This window comes from Siniperca chuatsi, linkage group LG16 (assembly GCF_020085105.1).
Source record: "Siniperca chuatsi isolate FFG_IHB_CAS linkage group LG16, ASM2008510v1, whole genome shotgun sequence".
NCBI classification, from domain to species: Eukaryota; Metazoa; Chordata; class Actinopteri; order Centrarchiformes; family Sinipercidae; genus Siniperca; species Siniperca chuatsi.
In genome coordinates this window covers 12,465,436-12,482,466 of record NC_058057.1, presented here as the reverse complement: position 1 = coordinate 12,482,466, position 17,031 = coordinate 12,465,436, and the positions used below count along the sequence as shown (strand labels likewise).

General features: G+C 40.6%; 1 protein-coding gene across 1 annotated transcript; it reads right to left on the bottom strand.

The window, feature by feature from the left end:
• Positions 1–966: 966 nt before the first annotated feature.
• Positions 967–16,162, bottom strand: rnf217 (ring finger protein 217). The gene is made up of 7 exons (XM_044169518.1): positions 14,993–16,162; positions 10,121–10,342; positions 9,778–9,942; positions 9,001–9,098; positions 8,803–8,906; positions 6,373–6,444; positions 967–5,602 (listed from the first exon to the last, which is right to left on the bottom strand). Exons 1-7 carry the CDS (start codon positions 15,983–15,985, stop codon positions 5,523–5,525), a joined length of 1,734 nt encoding a protein of 577 aa, XP_044025453.1. The 5' UTR covers positions 15,986–16,162; the 3' UTR covers positions 967–5,522.
• Between the last annotated feature and the right edge of the window lie 869 nt (positions 16,163–17,031).

Genomic DNA, 17,031 nt, shown 5'->3' with positions numbered 1-17,031 from the left:
AACTGCCTATTGGACACAACAACATACTGTATTTTAATAAAATAGAAAGAATAAATAATAAGTATTCAGATCCTTTACTTAAGTAAAAGTAGCAATACTTAAATATAAAAATACTACAAGTAAAATTCCTGAATTCAAAAGCTTACTAAAATAAAAGTACTAAAGTATTATCATCAAAATGTACTTAAAGTATCTAAGTTAAAGGAACTTTCATCTAAATGTAGGGAAGTAAGTTCCCTCTGAACTCTAGTGGAGTTGAAGTATAAAATAGCAGAAAAATATAAATACTCAACTAAAGTACAAGTACTTCAGAATTGTACTGGGGAAATGTGCATTCCACCACTGCTGTATGTATAAAATGTTTCCTTTTAAACCTCTTCTACAATGTCTTTGCTTGTATTATTGTATGCAATCCTTAACAACAACTACTAATAATAATAATAACAATAATGGAATTCAACAATATATTAAAACAATTAAATAAGTGTAAAATATGTCATAATTTATTAAATTATTTATATATATTATTTAACCTCCAAGTAATATGAATTAATGTAGTAATATTTTCTCTGTCACTGACTATGTCTGTAATACATTGCAATTTAAAAATCAAGGGTTTAGGGATTTGCCTCCTGCAGTGCACTTATGACCCCTGCTGACATAAAACTGTAGTCACAACTGTGGTTCATGTTGCTGTAACAGACAGCGTGAGCCACAGACAGCGTGAGCCACAGACAGCGTGAGCCACAGACAGCGTGAGCCACAGACAGCTTGAGCCACAGACAGCTTGAGCCACAGACAGCGTGACAAACCAACAGACAGACATTCGTACAGGTTGTAAAGTAGACTGTCGGTGACTCAAACATTTAATAAATAAGAGATAAAAACATTAACAAACCTGCCAACAAAAAGATGGGCTAATGGTCTAGTATAATATATTAATATCAAATAAATCAAAACATGACATTTTAGCATTTGACCCAGTTTAGTTTATTCTTCATCAGATCCTCAGATGAAAACAATGTTTGTGCCTGGCTAAGTGGACGATGATAATATCAGCAGACATTTTTAACAGTGGCAGCAGGTGGAAGAATCTGTTCTTGGTGCAAACAAGGAGCACAATAATCAAGTTTGAGACATTTCTTTGAATAGAAATACCCTTGAAAACAAAGTGGTGTGAGGACATAAAACATTGCCGTTTTCCAATAAGTTTGCGTGTCTAGATGGGGAAAACCCATCCTGATGTTACACCATTTACTGCAAAAGGAATATCCACATGCCTCCTGAGTTGAAATTAACCTATAATGTATTGTTCCTAACTAGACATTTGATTTGCCGAAAATGACACATTTGGTGTACTCACTTCCTTTACTGAGCATGTTAGTGCATAGCAGCCTTACGACAGTCATCCTACTGCTTCTTATCTACAGAGGCCAAAGAGTGAGGTTGGTATGAGCCAAAATAAAGTGCAATAAACTACAAGAGTATTTGGGACGTAGCTGACAGCCTGGATTGTGGCACCTGTACAATTTTAGAGGTTTGGTTTAATCTTTAGCTATTAAAAAAACAGTTTTAGCAGAAAAACACACATTGTTAATTGAAGGCCTGATTGCACTGCACATTGCCCAGTGCGTTGGGGTAACAGATCCGTAGATATATTTAACAGCGGTTCCATACACTTTTACATGAGAAGCCCCATATTATATTACACTTTTCTTTAGCTGTTCTAACACATAACTTGGTGAGGTTGTGATAGATTTTACCTCCATTTGGGATCTTTGGAGTCATGCAGGGTGGCAAACCCTGATCTATAATGGCTGTGATGGCACTATTGCATATTTATGCCATTATCACTGGGATTGTAACAAACAAAAAGGCCAGGGGTATGAGCCAGCTAATACACCCCAGCAGAGGAAAAATCATTGGCCAAAATAACTCTTGCTGAATTGATATAGAGCAACTTTTTTTTTTTTGCTTGTTAAAGCATTACCCAAACAGTTGCTTAGTGTTTTGATAAATGTCAGTGATCAAGTAAGTAATATGTAAGAATACAACAACAAAACAAAGCAAATGATGGCATTTCCACATGGTATCTTAACAATGAATCAGTCAGCAGAATTCCGAATTAACACACATAAGAAATCAGACATGAGGGGCAGACCCATGCAAATGTTAGGTATTGTTACTTGATAAATTATGTAAATGATTAATCAGTTATCAAAGATGCCATTTGTTAATTTTCTGGCAATGAGCTAATCAATGGACTTAACATTTCAGCGGTGGTACAGTGTAAACTGCAGGGCAAAGTTTTTGCTAAAATGCCATGGAAATAGTAAAAAAAAAAAGTACATTTATGACAGTAAATTAAACTAATTTCACTCTGCTGATGCATTTCTCTGTGCTAGAGACAATTAGTACAAATCAGCCAATAAGTACAAATATCCATCACATCAGTCATATGTCATTCAAACAAAACAAAAATGCAGCGATTCAACATGTCAGTGTGATACTAGCTGAGCAGTTAGATAAAACATGTATGCATATGATGCAAGTGAACAATTAAGTAGATAGTTTAAATGTTTTTGTTTGGCGCAGCACATTTAATTTCTCAGTGCTGATTTACTAATACATACTTTCTTGTTCCACTTTTTCGTCCCAGATCCAACCCCTGACCCCCCACACAGCGTTCACAACACAGCTGAGTCAGGTTGGGAAACACAGACAGCGTTTGCATTACTGAGATCTCTTTTGACACAGTGTTTTTACTTCCTGGAATTAAATATGGTTGCTAAGCAGCTCTGGGCAAACGGATCAGGAAGCATTTGCCACTGCGGTGCTGATTTCTGTGGCACAGCTCATGGAGATGGAGGGCTCTGGGTACAGTGAACAGACAACAAAATCCCTGAGAGTGGATTCAAACCCAGAGTCAGGACCTACTGAAAGCAGTGTGTAACAATATTTTCTGTGCCCTTTAGGAACAGTTGGTATTTGTTAACTCCCAGATGTAGAAAATGTTTCTGATCCCTGGGACAAAAGCCAAGCTCATGGCATTGCACTGCTAAAATGTCCAACATGCATGAACATCAACCCTGCTTTTCCTTCATGCCATTTAGGATATATTGCACTGGTAACCGCTTCAGATTTTAAAATGCATTGAATCTTTCTATATTCACTGTGAGCGTTTGCTTCCAGTGGATTTACCCTCAACTTTCTATCATTTTATCATTCCACTTCACTGTAGCATCTCTTGTGTGCACATATGTTGTACGCGTCCTTGTCTTTTTGTTTCTTTTCCTTGAGTCTCTCCATTAAAATGTCTTCATAAACCTCTCATGATGGTAACAAAAAAACAGATCGCTCCATGAAGGGGTGGGATAAACACACACAAAATCTGTGACTGATGTGGAAAAACACTTGTAATTGACCGCAGCGTGCACCACAGGTAGCTCTGTTATTTTCACATATCAGAGGCTCAAAAGCATCCAGTTTGGATGAACAGCAACCACAGCTCCAGCGGATGTGAACTCATTTTCAAAACGAAGGACTGCCAGCAGGGACGAGAGGATACAGGGATAAGTGAAGGACAGCAAGCTGGCTGCTGCCAGGTGACAACCTTTAAAGCTCTTGAAAATCTCCTTTTTTCCTGGCAGCACTCCATGTGTGTGCTTTCTTGCAGTATGTGCCAGCATGAATGTGTACGTTAAAAACCACTATGTCACAATCCAAACTCTCGAGCAGACTGTCCTCTTATCACTGCAAAAATCAAACGCTGCATCAAAACCTTGAAAACCTGATCACCTAATAATTAACATCCTAATATAATCTACCACATTTTCAGTGCACAGCAATTCGATGATAACCTCTGAACTCATTTCTTTAACCAAACACCCTGTTTGGCTCTTAAGTAAGCTGTCACCCAGACTACATAAAAAGGAAAAATAAAATCTTAAATACTTTATTCTATTTATCTACAGGTACCATTTGCAATAGTATGTTCAGTCATTTCTTCTGGGAAGTTATTTGGGAAGAACTATCTAATGTGTATTCCAACAGCTTCTGTAATCTGACAGAGCCTCTAAATCTGTTTCTTCACTCCACTACACACTGACAGCATCACCACCCAAACCTCTGCAACAGGCAACCCTTACAAAACAGTAACACAAAAAATCTAACAAAGGGACAGGGTCTGTCGTGCCACATTCAGCGATTTGTTTTGGCACAATTGCCGCACAGCAGCTTTTTTTCTTTTTTCTTTGATGATGCAGATACTGGCAATACAGTATGTGGGCACAGCAGAGACGACCTGCCAGGCAGGGAGGGTGCGTGTGAGCCACCATCCAGCCAGGCAGATGGTGAGGAAGACGGGGGACAGGTAGGAGGAGGAGTTGATGGAAAACCACAACAGAAAACAATGGAGGTTTGCTAAAATTCCACTTGGCGTTTCCAATATTTCATTTAGGGGTCAGTGGGCTGAATGTGTGTTTGCAAAAGGGACCCCTTTTTAAAGCTAAGGTGGGTGTGGCCTTTAAAACTAGGTGTCACTCTTAGAGAGGGGACACACGACTCAACTTTCAAACCTTCTAGCAAAACTTAAGAATAGTTAAATATCATCTTCCCATCCCTCCGAGTTCAGTCATCTCATATTATTTTGAATAGTGTGTGCTTGACTCAATTCGCAATGGGAATTTTCAATATCCAATGAAAATTGAGTTTCAAACAGAGGAAGATGAACAAATTCAATGTCCAGCTTTGTTCCATCATTGCTTGTTCCACATTCAGTTTCCATCTTGCACTTTTTCCTTGCCAACTGCAGCACAAATGACTGAAGTTCAATAAGGAAGATATTATTTCCTCACATTTCTCTGTTATTCATCTGTGAGCTCCTCCTATCCTTTTCACGCTCTTCCAGCAGTCAGGGTTCATAATTTCCAGTATCCAACGCTGTCAAACATTTAAAATGTTCCACCCACAATATTCTTACATGTCATCATATCAGGCTAACCAACAGGCTCCAAGCCTGCTCCTTTGACACATTCTCACAAGTGCGGGTGTAAACAAAACTGCATCCGTCTATTACCTGTGTTTGTTCTCCTGAAAGATAGCTGTTGTTAAATGTGTGAAGGAAGAGTGAAAAGCTGCAAGTGTACCCAGCTGAAACTTCCTGTAATGTGTCCGGGACAAGAGAAAGCTCTCTGCTTAAAATTGCTGACGGCTGTGAAATTGAAGTGAGATTTAAGGGAGTCAAACACTTCCATCATGTGAAGAGCACAGTGGTGGAATATCCAGTATATTCTGATAAAGCATTCCTTTTGCAGCAGTGGTCCCATTAGATACAAAATGCTCTCGACTTGATGCCGTGTGATTATCCAGGCATCACTCTATTGGTTTATGTACGTCGCTAATTGCCATTGTTAATTTCAGACTTTTGCGATGACTCAGGCTGGCGTGTTCATCCCTGAGGAGATGTGATCATCGTCTTTCAAGTTGTGTGTGCCTGGTCTAGATGAAATGCAGAGCAGGTTTTAGATCCACTGTCCGGAGTCTTGTGTGCGCTGCTTCTTCCTCCTCTTACACACATAGTAGACCGGGAAAGCGACCAAACCTGCAGACAGGGAGGGCGGTTGTAGAGATAAAGGAAGAAGGTGGAGAAAGATGGTTTAAAGCAAGCTATCCTTGTTTCTAATGACACTAATGATAATTTTAATAAGCTATTAATGAATGTACAATGTAAATATTGAATTGTCTGGTAATGATAAGCTCTGATGAATTTTCTATATGGATTTGATTTGATTATTCCATCTTATAGCACCCTGCAAACAGATTTGGCCTATGTGAAATTAATTGAGCTGAAAAAGAGAGAATTGAATAGAGACAGCAGCACAACACTGATTCTAATAACGCTGAAAATAAATATGAATCTGCCATCACGGCATGTTAGCCTGCAGCAGATCATCTGTCAGACGTACAGACACGGGAAAGAGATTAACACTAATTACAGTTCAGCTGAGGCATCAGTAGTTCACAATACTGCTTGATAGAGTGCATGCAGAGTGCTGATGGATGATATTATTACTAAATGTAGTTTCAGGAATTAAAAGCCAGTCAGAGAGTGATAATCTGGATCTACAGCTGTGGCATTTTAAAAACAAGAACAGTTTCTTTTACATGAGGACATGTGCACATTATGTTCATGCATATAACTGAGACTGTCATGCATGCTTTTTTTGCATAAACAGTAAACATGCTTTGCTGTGTGGAAGAAAATATCTGTCAAATAGTGAAACCATTTAGCTGTGCTATCTGTTTACTGCTCTCTTCTGGAGCTTCACCCAGATGTATGTGCTTGCGTGTTCATGCATGTAATAATGTTACCTATCACCAGTGCGAGAGCTCCGAGCACCACGACCAGTAAAATGACCACCGGAGCTATCAGCACCTTAGTGGCTGCAGAGAAAAACAGGGAAAGAGAGAAAGGAGCAGAACAATAATCATTCATAATGAATAAATGTCAGATGGAATCGAAACTGCATGATTCTAAATTAGGGTGTTTGTGTCTTGCTACATTTTGTTTAAATTTGAATGCACCTGTGCAGAAAATGTTATGTTTGGCCACCAGTGCATCAATTTGGCTGTGGAGGTTACTGAATGCTGAGCAGATTTTAGGGAAAATTATCAACTCCATCTACAGTAAAACGTCCCTTATTACATGCTAAATCTGTCCATGGCATGAAGACAGCGACGAGCGCTGTAATGGGTAAATGGTTCTTGTTAAGTGGCAAATTAGCTCCCAATTCAACAAGCGCCCTGCTGATATACAGTAACTAGCTGTAGCTGTCGTGGAGAGCAGAGTCAAACAAATCTACCAAAGGAGTTCAACTTCCTGGAGGCTTGCTGGTGCATGCATTTGATAATTATGAAAGGATAATTATGACTAACATAGTCTGATATGTGAGGTTTTCACACTTTATTATAAAGCTCTCCTCAGTGGCCTATGCAAGTACAGAGTTAGACATGAAAGTGTTCATTGCTGTTGCTATCAAGAGGTAAAGTAATGTCCGTCACAGATAAGACGCAGAGGTTTGCTCTCAATAGTAGCCTCAACAGGCCATTAGGCAATGCAGCAACAACATTTTAAGGTTTTTATCCAGTGCATCATGAGCAAAAAACTATTCCACTGCCATTTCTATCACTATTCCTTTCTCTAATCTACAATTATAATCCACAGCTGAGTGCAACATAGTAAAGCTGATATATTTGGGTCATGGGCACTCTGAGCAACATAGGAAATCACTTACTAAAGCAGAATTACAGAAAAATAAAGCAGGTTGAGGGAATGTGGCTGCTTGGAAGGTAAACTGCTTATTACCAACAATAGTTTATTGCCAAATAACTCATTCTTATGTTTCCAGGGTCCTATGTTCCCCAGATTTATATGGCACATAATTGGAACATGACAAAGGGTCCTATGTTCCCCACTTCTAGGGTTAGAGTTAGGGGGTTAGGGAACTAAGGACCCTGGGAACATAGATACACTCCGCAGCCATGCTAGCATCTCTTTGAGGCTGTACTGTGGCACAGCGGTGCTTTAAGGTAAATGGTAATGTCACCATGCTAACATGCTCACAATGACAATGTTAACATGCTGATGTCCAGCAGGTATAATGTTTACAATGTTCACCATCTTAGTTTTGCATGTTAGCATGCATTTGCGAATTATAAATAAACACAAAGTACAGCTGAGGCTGATGAGAATGTCAGTATTTTTGCAGGAATTTGGTCATAAACTAAAGCATTGGACAAATTACATGTTTGACCTGATAGTGGAGCTAGAGGAAAAGTCGGTAGGATGGGCACCATGAATGTCAAAATTTCACAGCAAACCATCCAATAGTTATAGTTAATACCAAAATGGTGGACCAACCGACCAACATTGCCATTCCTAGGAGTAGGGTATCTCTGCAGAGCGTAGACTTTGAATGGGAGTGGTAACTGTCAATTTCTTTTTAATTTGGCCAATCAGAGGCTTACAATCATCTGTCAATCAAAAACTAATTTCACCAATACACCGCCTGAACCAGTTGTCAATCACTTTTTAATTCGGCTAATCATCTTTCTCATAGGGAGAAGGGGGAGGTTCGACACAAAGAAGCAAAGTTGCCTTGTTTCTCAATGTTTAGATCCTAAGTTTTCATCTCTAGTCAAAGGATCAAAAGACAGCAATGTATTTAATGACCATTTTAAAGTGGAAGTAGACAACTTTTGATCATAACAGAATATAGTAACTTTCATCACTGCTCATTTTAGAAATTACACGTCGCAAGTTTTGTTGAAATGCTAGACGCTGGTGGCTAATGAGCTACCACAGGCTGTATGCAGTAAACTGCAGGCTAATGTTAGCTAACTCGCTAACCTCTATGGGAAATTACAGTAGTAAGCTAACAGGCTAGAAAAACAGTGGAAACTGGAAGTGCAGTATTGCCCTCGCCTTACAAAAGTCAGAACAAACTTTTAAATTAGGCCATGTAGATTTAATATGAGTGAAGATTCAGCAACTGGACTGCTAATGCTAAAAGTGATTGACAACTGGTTCAGGTGGTGAAATTAGTTTTTGACTGACAGCCACTGACTGGCAAAATAAAATAAATAAATAAATTGTATCGCCGGTCTGCAGCGATACAAACTTGATTACTAGAGCCACGTCGCTAGCATAGCTACAAATTCCTCAATCAACTGAAGTTTAGCACTGTCTAAAGAAGGTACAGATTCAGGACTATCTTTCCGGACACAAACGCACCAACTTACCACAGACAGACCCTCTAATTAGCCGTCTCAGATGAGGTTTATCAGGTAGATAGCGATACTTGCATCCAAACACGCTGAGGTTGGATGTATGGTCCCCAAAAAACCTGACAACAGGAAGTTTAAGATGAAATCACATAGAAAGAAGTAGAAAAGGCAGTCAGAGAAAATAAAGTAAAAAATAAAGTAAAAGATTCTAACCTTAGGTGTCGGTAGCGCTCTCCACAGCGGTAACAGAAGTTAGTGTTGCACTGCGTACAAGTCATATGGTCACATCCCTCTGTACGTTGGATATGGATCTACAGACAAAAGCAAGATGGGAGGGGAAAAAAGAAGAGAGTTGTCAGTTTTCAGCTACCATATATTATACATTATATTGATAAAGAGCTACATGCATTGTCGTGAAAGTCTGAAGTTCTTTCATTTGTTTAGCTTGGGACCCAATTTAACACACTTCACAGTCAAACAGGATCCTCTCTCCCTGCTTCCATAGCAGAAATTCAGAGACGTTGAGCATCAGTGCAATTAACACAGATGGAAAGTGTTTGCTGCTGTGAGCAAACAGTTCCCATATACCGGTAATTAGTTTAATCTATGTCTTGCTTTAGTCATCATTTGACAGTCAAATTAGATATTGTGTAGACAAACTTGGTTGTAATGACACTGTGAGATAGGACCAGGCTGGTTTTATGACTGAGTCTACCAGATTTGGTTTTGTGCAGCATTATTTCTTCTATATGTTCACGGCCTCTGCATCTCTGTTCTGCTGGTCCACATGCACTTTAAATCTGTCCTTGCTTCCCACGCTTCTTAGCCTTCATTGATTTTATTCATCTACAATGATTCCACCCTCCATCAGTCAACCCTCTTTCCATTTACACACACCCACCTTACATGCACTCCTCTGCCCATATAGTTCTACAGCAAAACACAGTATCATAATAGCTTGTATCCTCTACCATCACCAGTTCTTCTCACCTTGCACTGTGGACATTTCTGGGCATTTCTTTGTCCGTGCTCTATGACACTAGCCCAGCTTCGTAGCAGCTTGTCTCCTCTCCTGTAGTCCCGACATTTGACCCCATTATGCCATGGTGCGTGGCATTTAAAGCACCACACAAACTGGCAATTGCTACACTGGATCTACAGTAGGGACAGGAGACAGTAGACACATGCTTACACTACTTTTAGACGTTTATATCAGCTGTATGTGGAATTTTCTCATGTATTTTACAGAATATTGCAGCAGAGTGTTTGATACTTTCCTTTTTGTTGATGTTCCTTGCAGTTGGAGGCATGTGCACTGAAGCTGTCATCTTACCTTGTACTTGTGCTCGGAGCGGTTGGGGTTGTGCTCCTTCAGAGAGGTGAACTGACTGCACTGGGGGCAGGGTTTGGTGCTTGAGTCCAGCTGACTCAGCTCCAAAAAGTAACGATATTTTGCCACGTCTTCATTGGCTAAATGGGAAATCACCACCCCCTCCTCCAGGTAGCCACTGCATTCTGGGATCGGACAGCTGATGTAAGATTTGGCTACTCGCACCTGGCAAACATCACAGACAAGAGTGCTTATTACTGCATAATGCTTTCAAGCACATTAAAGGTTTACAATAAGACAAAGAATATATGTTTAAGTATATAAAAAGGAATACTAAAATAACATGTCTTTGTGTGCTTCACGGAATACAAACAGTTACACTGGCATGGAAAGCACTGATAACAAATGCAACCTCACCTGCTCCACAGTGTGTGTGTGTATGTGTGTACTTTGGATCTGTCTATGGTAGGTTTCTTTGTTATTGTGATGGACTATTAGAGCCAAATCTACATGTGGAATATATTCACACCACTGATGGGAAATGGTTAATAATTTACCAAAGAATAGAGGGAGTAAAAGGTAGATGAATGGAAGGCGGAAGGAGGCAGTGGAGAGAGTGGAAGTTAATATATCAAAGCACACACTGACACACATTAGTTAGTCCAGACCAAGAACTCATCAGTCAGTTATACTTAGTGGACCTTATCCACACACAATTCACTACCTTCAGGGCCTTACATTAAATTATGTGCACACAGGATAGAATCTAGGGTGCACAATTTCATAATCTCACTATACTTTTTCTGTCATGACGTTCACACCTGGGTTTAATAAAAAAACAAAGCAACACAAATGTGTGTGTGTTCATCTAACCTGACCTAGGATACAGTAAGTGTCATAGGGAAGCTTCCAGAGACACCGTCCATCTAACTCTCTTCATTGTCTTTATTTCCTCCAAGGGCATCTCTAATTCTCTACTTCCTTCTCTCTTTTTCTTCTCTATTTCATATTTTCTTGTTGTCTCATCCTCTCTCTCCCCACACTTTCAGTTCATCAAAGTGTGTGTGTGTGTGTGTGTGTGTGTGTGTGTGTGTGAAATGACAGCAAACGGAAAGCAAAGAATAATAGCATCAGCTTCTGATGGTGTTACACCCAACATCCCCTACAGCATGTGCGTGCACACACACACACACACACACACACACACACACACACACACACAAAGACTAAAAGCCTATTACATGATTATGAAAATGTATCCTCTGTAGGCATGAGAGCTGATGTGTTAGTACTGTTGCCAAAACACTAACGCTGTGATGACCACCGCCAGACTGGTTGGACGGGTTAGGACTGCAGCCACTCTGTCTCTCGCATACACATGTCACTGTGTGTTGTGTTCAAAATGTGGGTGCCTTTGTTCTGCATTTTCATGTTCTGTCATAAGATAAAACATAAGCCAACATAAAGCCATATACATGATTAAAACAGTAAAAGAATTAATCTTACTATGGGTATATGGCGGCATAGATATAGAAACGTAGATACCGTGTTCGCGATTTGACGTGCGTCTGCGGGGTCGCCATATTGGGGCGGTCAACAGTCAAGAGTCACAGACAGTAGACCGCTTGGAAAAAGGTGTTCACATGTTGCTGAAAAGTACGAGTGGAGAGGAATTGAGTTTGTCCAAGACAGGGAACTACTTTGACTCTTACCTAGTTGCTCTAGAGCCCAGTTATTTTATGTTTACATATGACTGCACTGTATATCTGAACACTGGTCTCAAACACTTGACGCACTACACTGTATGTAGTATTGTATTATTATACTATATTATTGTATTATAGTATTGTATTATTATCTGATTGTATATTATAGTAGTAATATTGTATTATTATATTATATTATATTACAGCAGTAGTATTGTATTATTATATTACAGTATTGTATTGTATGTGTCAGCGAATCAATGAAGATGAAAATAAAATATTTAATATTTGTGACACTGTTTGTGTAATGGAAACTGTCCAGCCTGTAGAAGTGGAGTTATCATGTGTCTTGGGGTGTACGGATGGACTGACTGGATGTTTTTTTCTTAACTGGAGTCTGGGGAACAAAAATAGTCTTGTTTATTTTATTCATGAATTGATTTAATTACTAACACAATAACAAACAACCAGGCAGCTTTATAACAATATAACATTTTTGGAACTGACAAAAGCTGAAATTCATGTTGCCAATTCATAGATCGGAGCCTGCTTGTCCCAGTGGAAGTTGTGGCTATTCAGAAGATTAATGTTTTAGCATGACTAGATCCGCCCTCAGTAACTGAATTTAATTCCATCAAGTAACCAGTATCATGTTCAATTTCTCATGTTTATAACAAACCGAATTTCATGAAAATCGGTTCAGAATTATGCGAGTTACAGTCGATTCTGTAGTGAAGTCTGCATCTCTCAAAACACATTGTATTTGTTTACAAATGGCTCTTGACCACTCCAATATGGTGGACGCACAGACGCATAATGGGACAATGGTGCCTGTAAGCTCAATCATAGCTAAAGCTAGTACTATTTAGTGTCAGTATGCAATGACAATATAGTTTGGCATTTTTAAGGTTTGTGCACATTGTGGTGTTGAAACCCTTACAGCAGTGACTCCCAACTAGGAGTATTTGTACCCCAGGGTGTATTTCTGCTAAACTCAGCTAAAAGTAGAACTTATGATTTGATTAAAAAATATATACACATATTTGTGATAGGGACAAAAATAAACCAAATAGGATTACAAATTGTGATTTTTACTGTATAACCAGTAAGCACCTAACACTAAACACCACATGTTGCAATTGAAGTTTTAAAGCAGAGAAGTTGAAATACCGGTAGTTAGCTTACAGTAACGGATAAACAGTATAAATAATTAGCTAAAAGTAATGGATAAATGGTTGAAACTTCCAGCCTCTGCCAATCCAAGTGGTAGTAGTACGAATGCAAACTTGACCAAAGCAACATAACATTGACAATTCAGTTGTACGAAAAATGTACTGTAACACTTTTTGTATGATTAATAGTGTTAAATAACATCCAGATTATAATCCATTCATAAGACCATATTTGGAACATGATGGTGGTGCCAATGAGGGAGTACTTGAGATCACCTGATAGGGCTGTGGGGGTTGTTATGGACATAAATGGATGGGCTATGACGTAGAGAAGCTCATTTTCCTAGTGAATCTAAACCCATCTGATTTGTTAAGGCAGAATAAATTCTAGATTGTCACTTCAAACAAGCACAACTGACAGCTACTATATTTATAACCTATTTATAATTCTTGATAAAAGCCAAACAATATTTGCCTTGATTTGAGGAGGCTGGTAAATAACATAAATGTAATCCCTGGCACAACAACATGGTTGGGCACCAAACCAGTGCAATCCAGTCTCCTGCTGCATCCATCTACCCTGCCTACCATCTCTGCCCAAGTGCCCAGGAGCAAGGTACTGAATCCCCTCCAAGGGTCCTATCTATGACCGCGTAATCTGATCTCTCTGACATAATGCTTACTGTACCTACTGAGAGTTAACACCAAGCATGAGTGCTAAAATAAGTTTGCAGTACATTAACGGGAAAAAATATCCACCTACACAGGACAGTTTACACGACCCTTATCTCATTCTCAGCATGCTTATCAGAGAGTGTGCGTGTCTCTGTGTTTGTAGGATTATTCATGACTTGTTATCAAAGCAAGATAATTGCAGATAAAAGGAGGAGTCTGGATGACTGATAAAAACTGGTTTATCTAAAAAGAGTAAAGCAGATTATAGTAACAGTAACAAGGACCTAAGCTCGTAACTTCTCCCCAACTCGTAAAATGTGGGAAACAGGGGCAGCATACAGGTTTATCAAAACTGGGATGATGATCAGAATATTGCTGACTGGCACCAGTTCATGAACAAGGCACTTGAAGACAAAAAAAAATAAAATTCATCCTGAAGCACTTTAGCTCTATTAGGGAGCAGCGATTGGCTGTCTGCCTTTTATTGCTGAGTCCATTTTTCCATGAAAGCTACGCTGAACTAACGGAAGTCAACCTTTCATCCATCTGTTATTAATTTCCTTGACTTTTGATGTAAATTGTCGCTAAAATCAATGAACAGGAGCTCTCACTTAACTCTTTATTTTGCACCAACTTTCAAAAATCATGCAGGGGGAAATAGCCCAGTAAACTAATTAGACCAGAATGCATTGTAGCCACAAGATATGTTGTGTCGCTATTGTGACCTATTTTGGCTGACTTAAAAAATGTCTTACGCTCAGGCATAAGGACACAGTTGTGCTTTGTTGGATTGTGACTGGACTAATAATGCACAACAGAATACAAGTAGTGTATCTGAGGGGGAAATCTTCCTTAAAAAGGTGAGCCTGAGAGAAGGACATTCTGCTGAATAAACCCGACAGCGCACAAAGTAAGCTATTGTGAAAACCATTCCTGTCCCCAAATATTCGCGCAGAATGTGTCAGTGACCCAGATTCTCAGGAAAACAGTTGTTATCACAAGATGAGCAGACCTTCAGATGTTGGCCTGTGACATTTTAATAATCATTTTGTCCTTATTAGAACCCATTTAGACCCTTAATCGATCACTCAGGATCAGATTGTTCAATGCCAGCTCCTGGTGAGGGCCCAGGGTATTATTGTTCAACAGTTCCCAGAATTTCTAGTCATGCCCCTGCCCTGGGGTAGATAAGATGCCAAACATAACACATTTTGTGTGTGTGTGTGTGTGTGTGTGTGCCTGGTTCTGAGGCAGGCTCAACAACAGCCCTGTGACACCCTTCTGCACTATACAACCCCCCGCCCTCCCCTCCTCCTACCAACCTGGGAGCTGACGTAGAGTTTCAGACACTCATCACACACGGCCCTCCTGCAGCAGGGCAGGGGTGCGATGGATTTCCCTTCCAGGCACACCCGGCAACTCTGCATCGTAGTCTCTGCACCGGCCTGTTCCATGGACAGTCGGTGGGCCATATCCCCGAAAGGATCCACCAGATCGTCCAATATGTACAGTGCCGGTTCGGGACTCGAGTCCGCTTCCTGTCCTGTCTCCAAGTCCATTTCTGGTGCGTCAGAGGTGACCGTTTCATCGTCTGTGATTTCAACATCTTTTCGATGACTGTCGTTAGCGATGCAGTACACAGTGCAGTAGACGTGTTCTTTAGTATTAACAGGCTCATCTAGAGTGACTGTGTTGCTGTCGCTGTCACATTTATGATGGCACTGACCTGTAACGGTTACAAATCCAACTCCTGGTACATCCGAAGTCGTCAAGTCGCTCAAGGTTGGCTCGTTTTCAGTCACTGCTTCGCCCGTTTCACGGTCCGACTTTTTACAGTCGCCACACTCACTTCCATAACCGTTTGTAACGTCGTTATTAACGTTTCCTTCGTGGTTTTCGTGCTCGGCGCCGCACTGCATCCGACTGTTTGTGTTTAAACGGAGAGAGGGAGATTTTGAAACCCCGAAATTCCTCCTCAGAATCTCGACGGCGCTCGCCCTCCTCCTCTCTCCTCCTCCTCCTCCGCCGTTGCAGTTGTTGTTGTTGTTGCCCTTCGCATCCTTCTCCTCCTCGCTGCTCCTCTCCTCCGACTCCCTCTCACCTCCGTCCAGGGATAACCGTGAGTTTGATCTGGTGATGCGACTGCTCAAATCTCTGACCGACCGCTCAACTTTGCTGTCCGTGAAGGAAGTTTCTGTCGGCAGGTTGCGGGACAATTTCACCCTCCCCTCCTCGAAACTGCTGATAAAACTCGGCATTTTACATGCGTCAGCTATCGGTCCGTCATCTTCCATCCCCGATATGGCTCTCCCCATTTAGTGAGCGGATCTCTCCCGCACGGACCTCTGCCTGTCTGCCTCTTATCCAACTCCTGCAACCAAAACAAAACAAAGCAGGCAGCTCGGGGCTTCCGGGTCTCGTCGTCAGCATGGAGGAGAGCGGCGATAGGCCGATGGGAAGCCTAGTGGTGGAGTGCAGCCTTGGCAGATTGGCACAAGCATGCAGGGATTAGGCAAATATCACAGTGGATGTGAAGCAAAGGTGGCCACGGCTGCTTTTTGCACCGGGTCCCCAGAGCTCCAGGGCCCCCACATGCTCCAGCTTTACTGGGTGTCAATTGGTTTGAGTTTAATTGAACATCTGTTTGCCAATATCCACTGAAATTATAAAGTGGACCCTGCTTTATCACCCAATCTTAAGGTCATTGTCTTGAGAAGAGCCCCTGTGTCAAAATCTAATTGACAAGACCTGAATTGTTTCAGTTTTGTGTAAATGTGTTGCATATCCCTACACGAATGTGTTAATCAAATCCCAAAGTATAACAGCATAGAAAATCTGTGCACACTGCACTGAGAGTGTGAGGAACAGGGATTAACAGGGGCCACCAGCTCATTTTTGCCCCGGGGCAAAGTTGCTGCAGTGGTTCCTAGAAACAACCGTATCATATGTAAAATACATAATATGTGTTATTAATGCATCACATCATCTGTTATCATGGATTAGATGTGTCCAAGGCTGCACAGTACAGTAGTAGCCTATTGTCTGCAGTTTGGAGCTCACTAGCTGTTCTACCACTTAACAGCAGCTTTATGAGTTATTTTAATTATGAACCGAGCCATGACATCGCTATGACAACTGAGCAAACTCTGCCTGCTGATGAAGACGTGAGATGTGGTTGAAAGTGGACCTTGAGTTAGGATTGTTTTGTCAAACTACTATTTTCAAGGTTGAGAGTGAATCTTCAATTTTATAAAAGCCCCAAACCGCAGTTATAACACTCATCCTCAAGTGTAAAGAGTGCTTCTTTGCCTGGAGATGGCGCACGTCTCATATGAGATTCTTAACTATTGCTGCTGTTGCT

Coding starts and splice junctions, on each gene's coding strand:
- rnf217 (XM_044169518.1), bottom strand. CDS start 15,985: ATGGGGAGAGCCATATCGGGGATGGAAGATGACGGACCGATAGCTGAC. Junction 9,943..10,120: donor GCTCCGAGCACAAGTACAAG/GTAAGATGACAG, acceptor TCCCTACTGTAG/ATCCAGTGTAGCAATTGCCA. Junction 5,603..6,372: donor AGCTCTCGCACTGGTGATAG/GTAACATTATTA, acceptor CCCTGTCTGCAG/GTTTGGTCGCTTTCCCGGTC.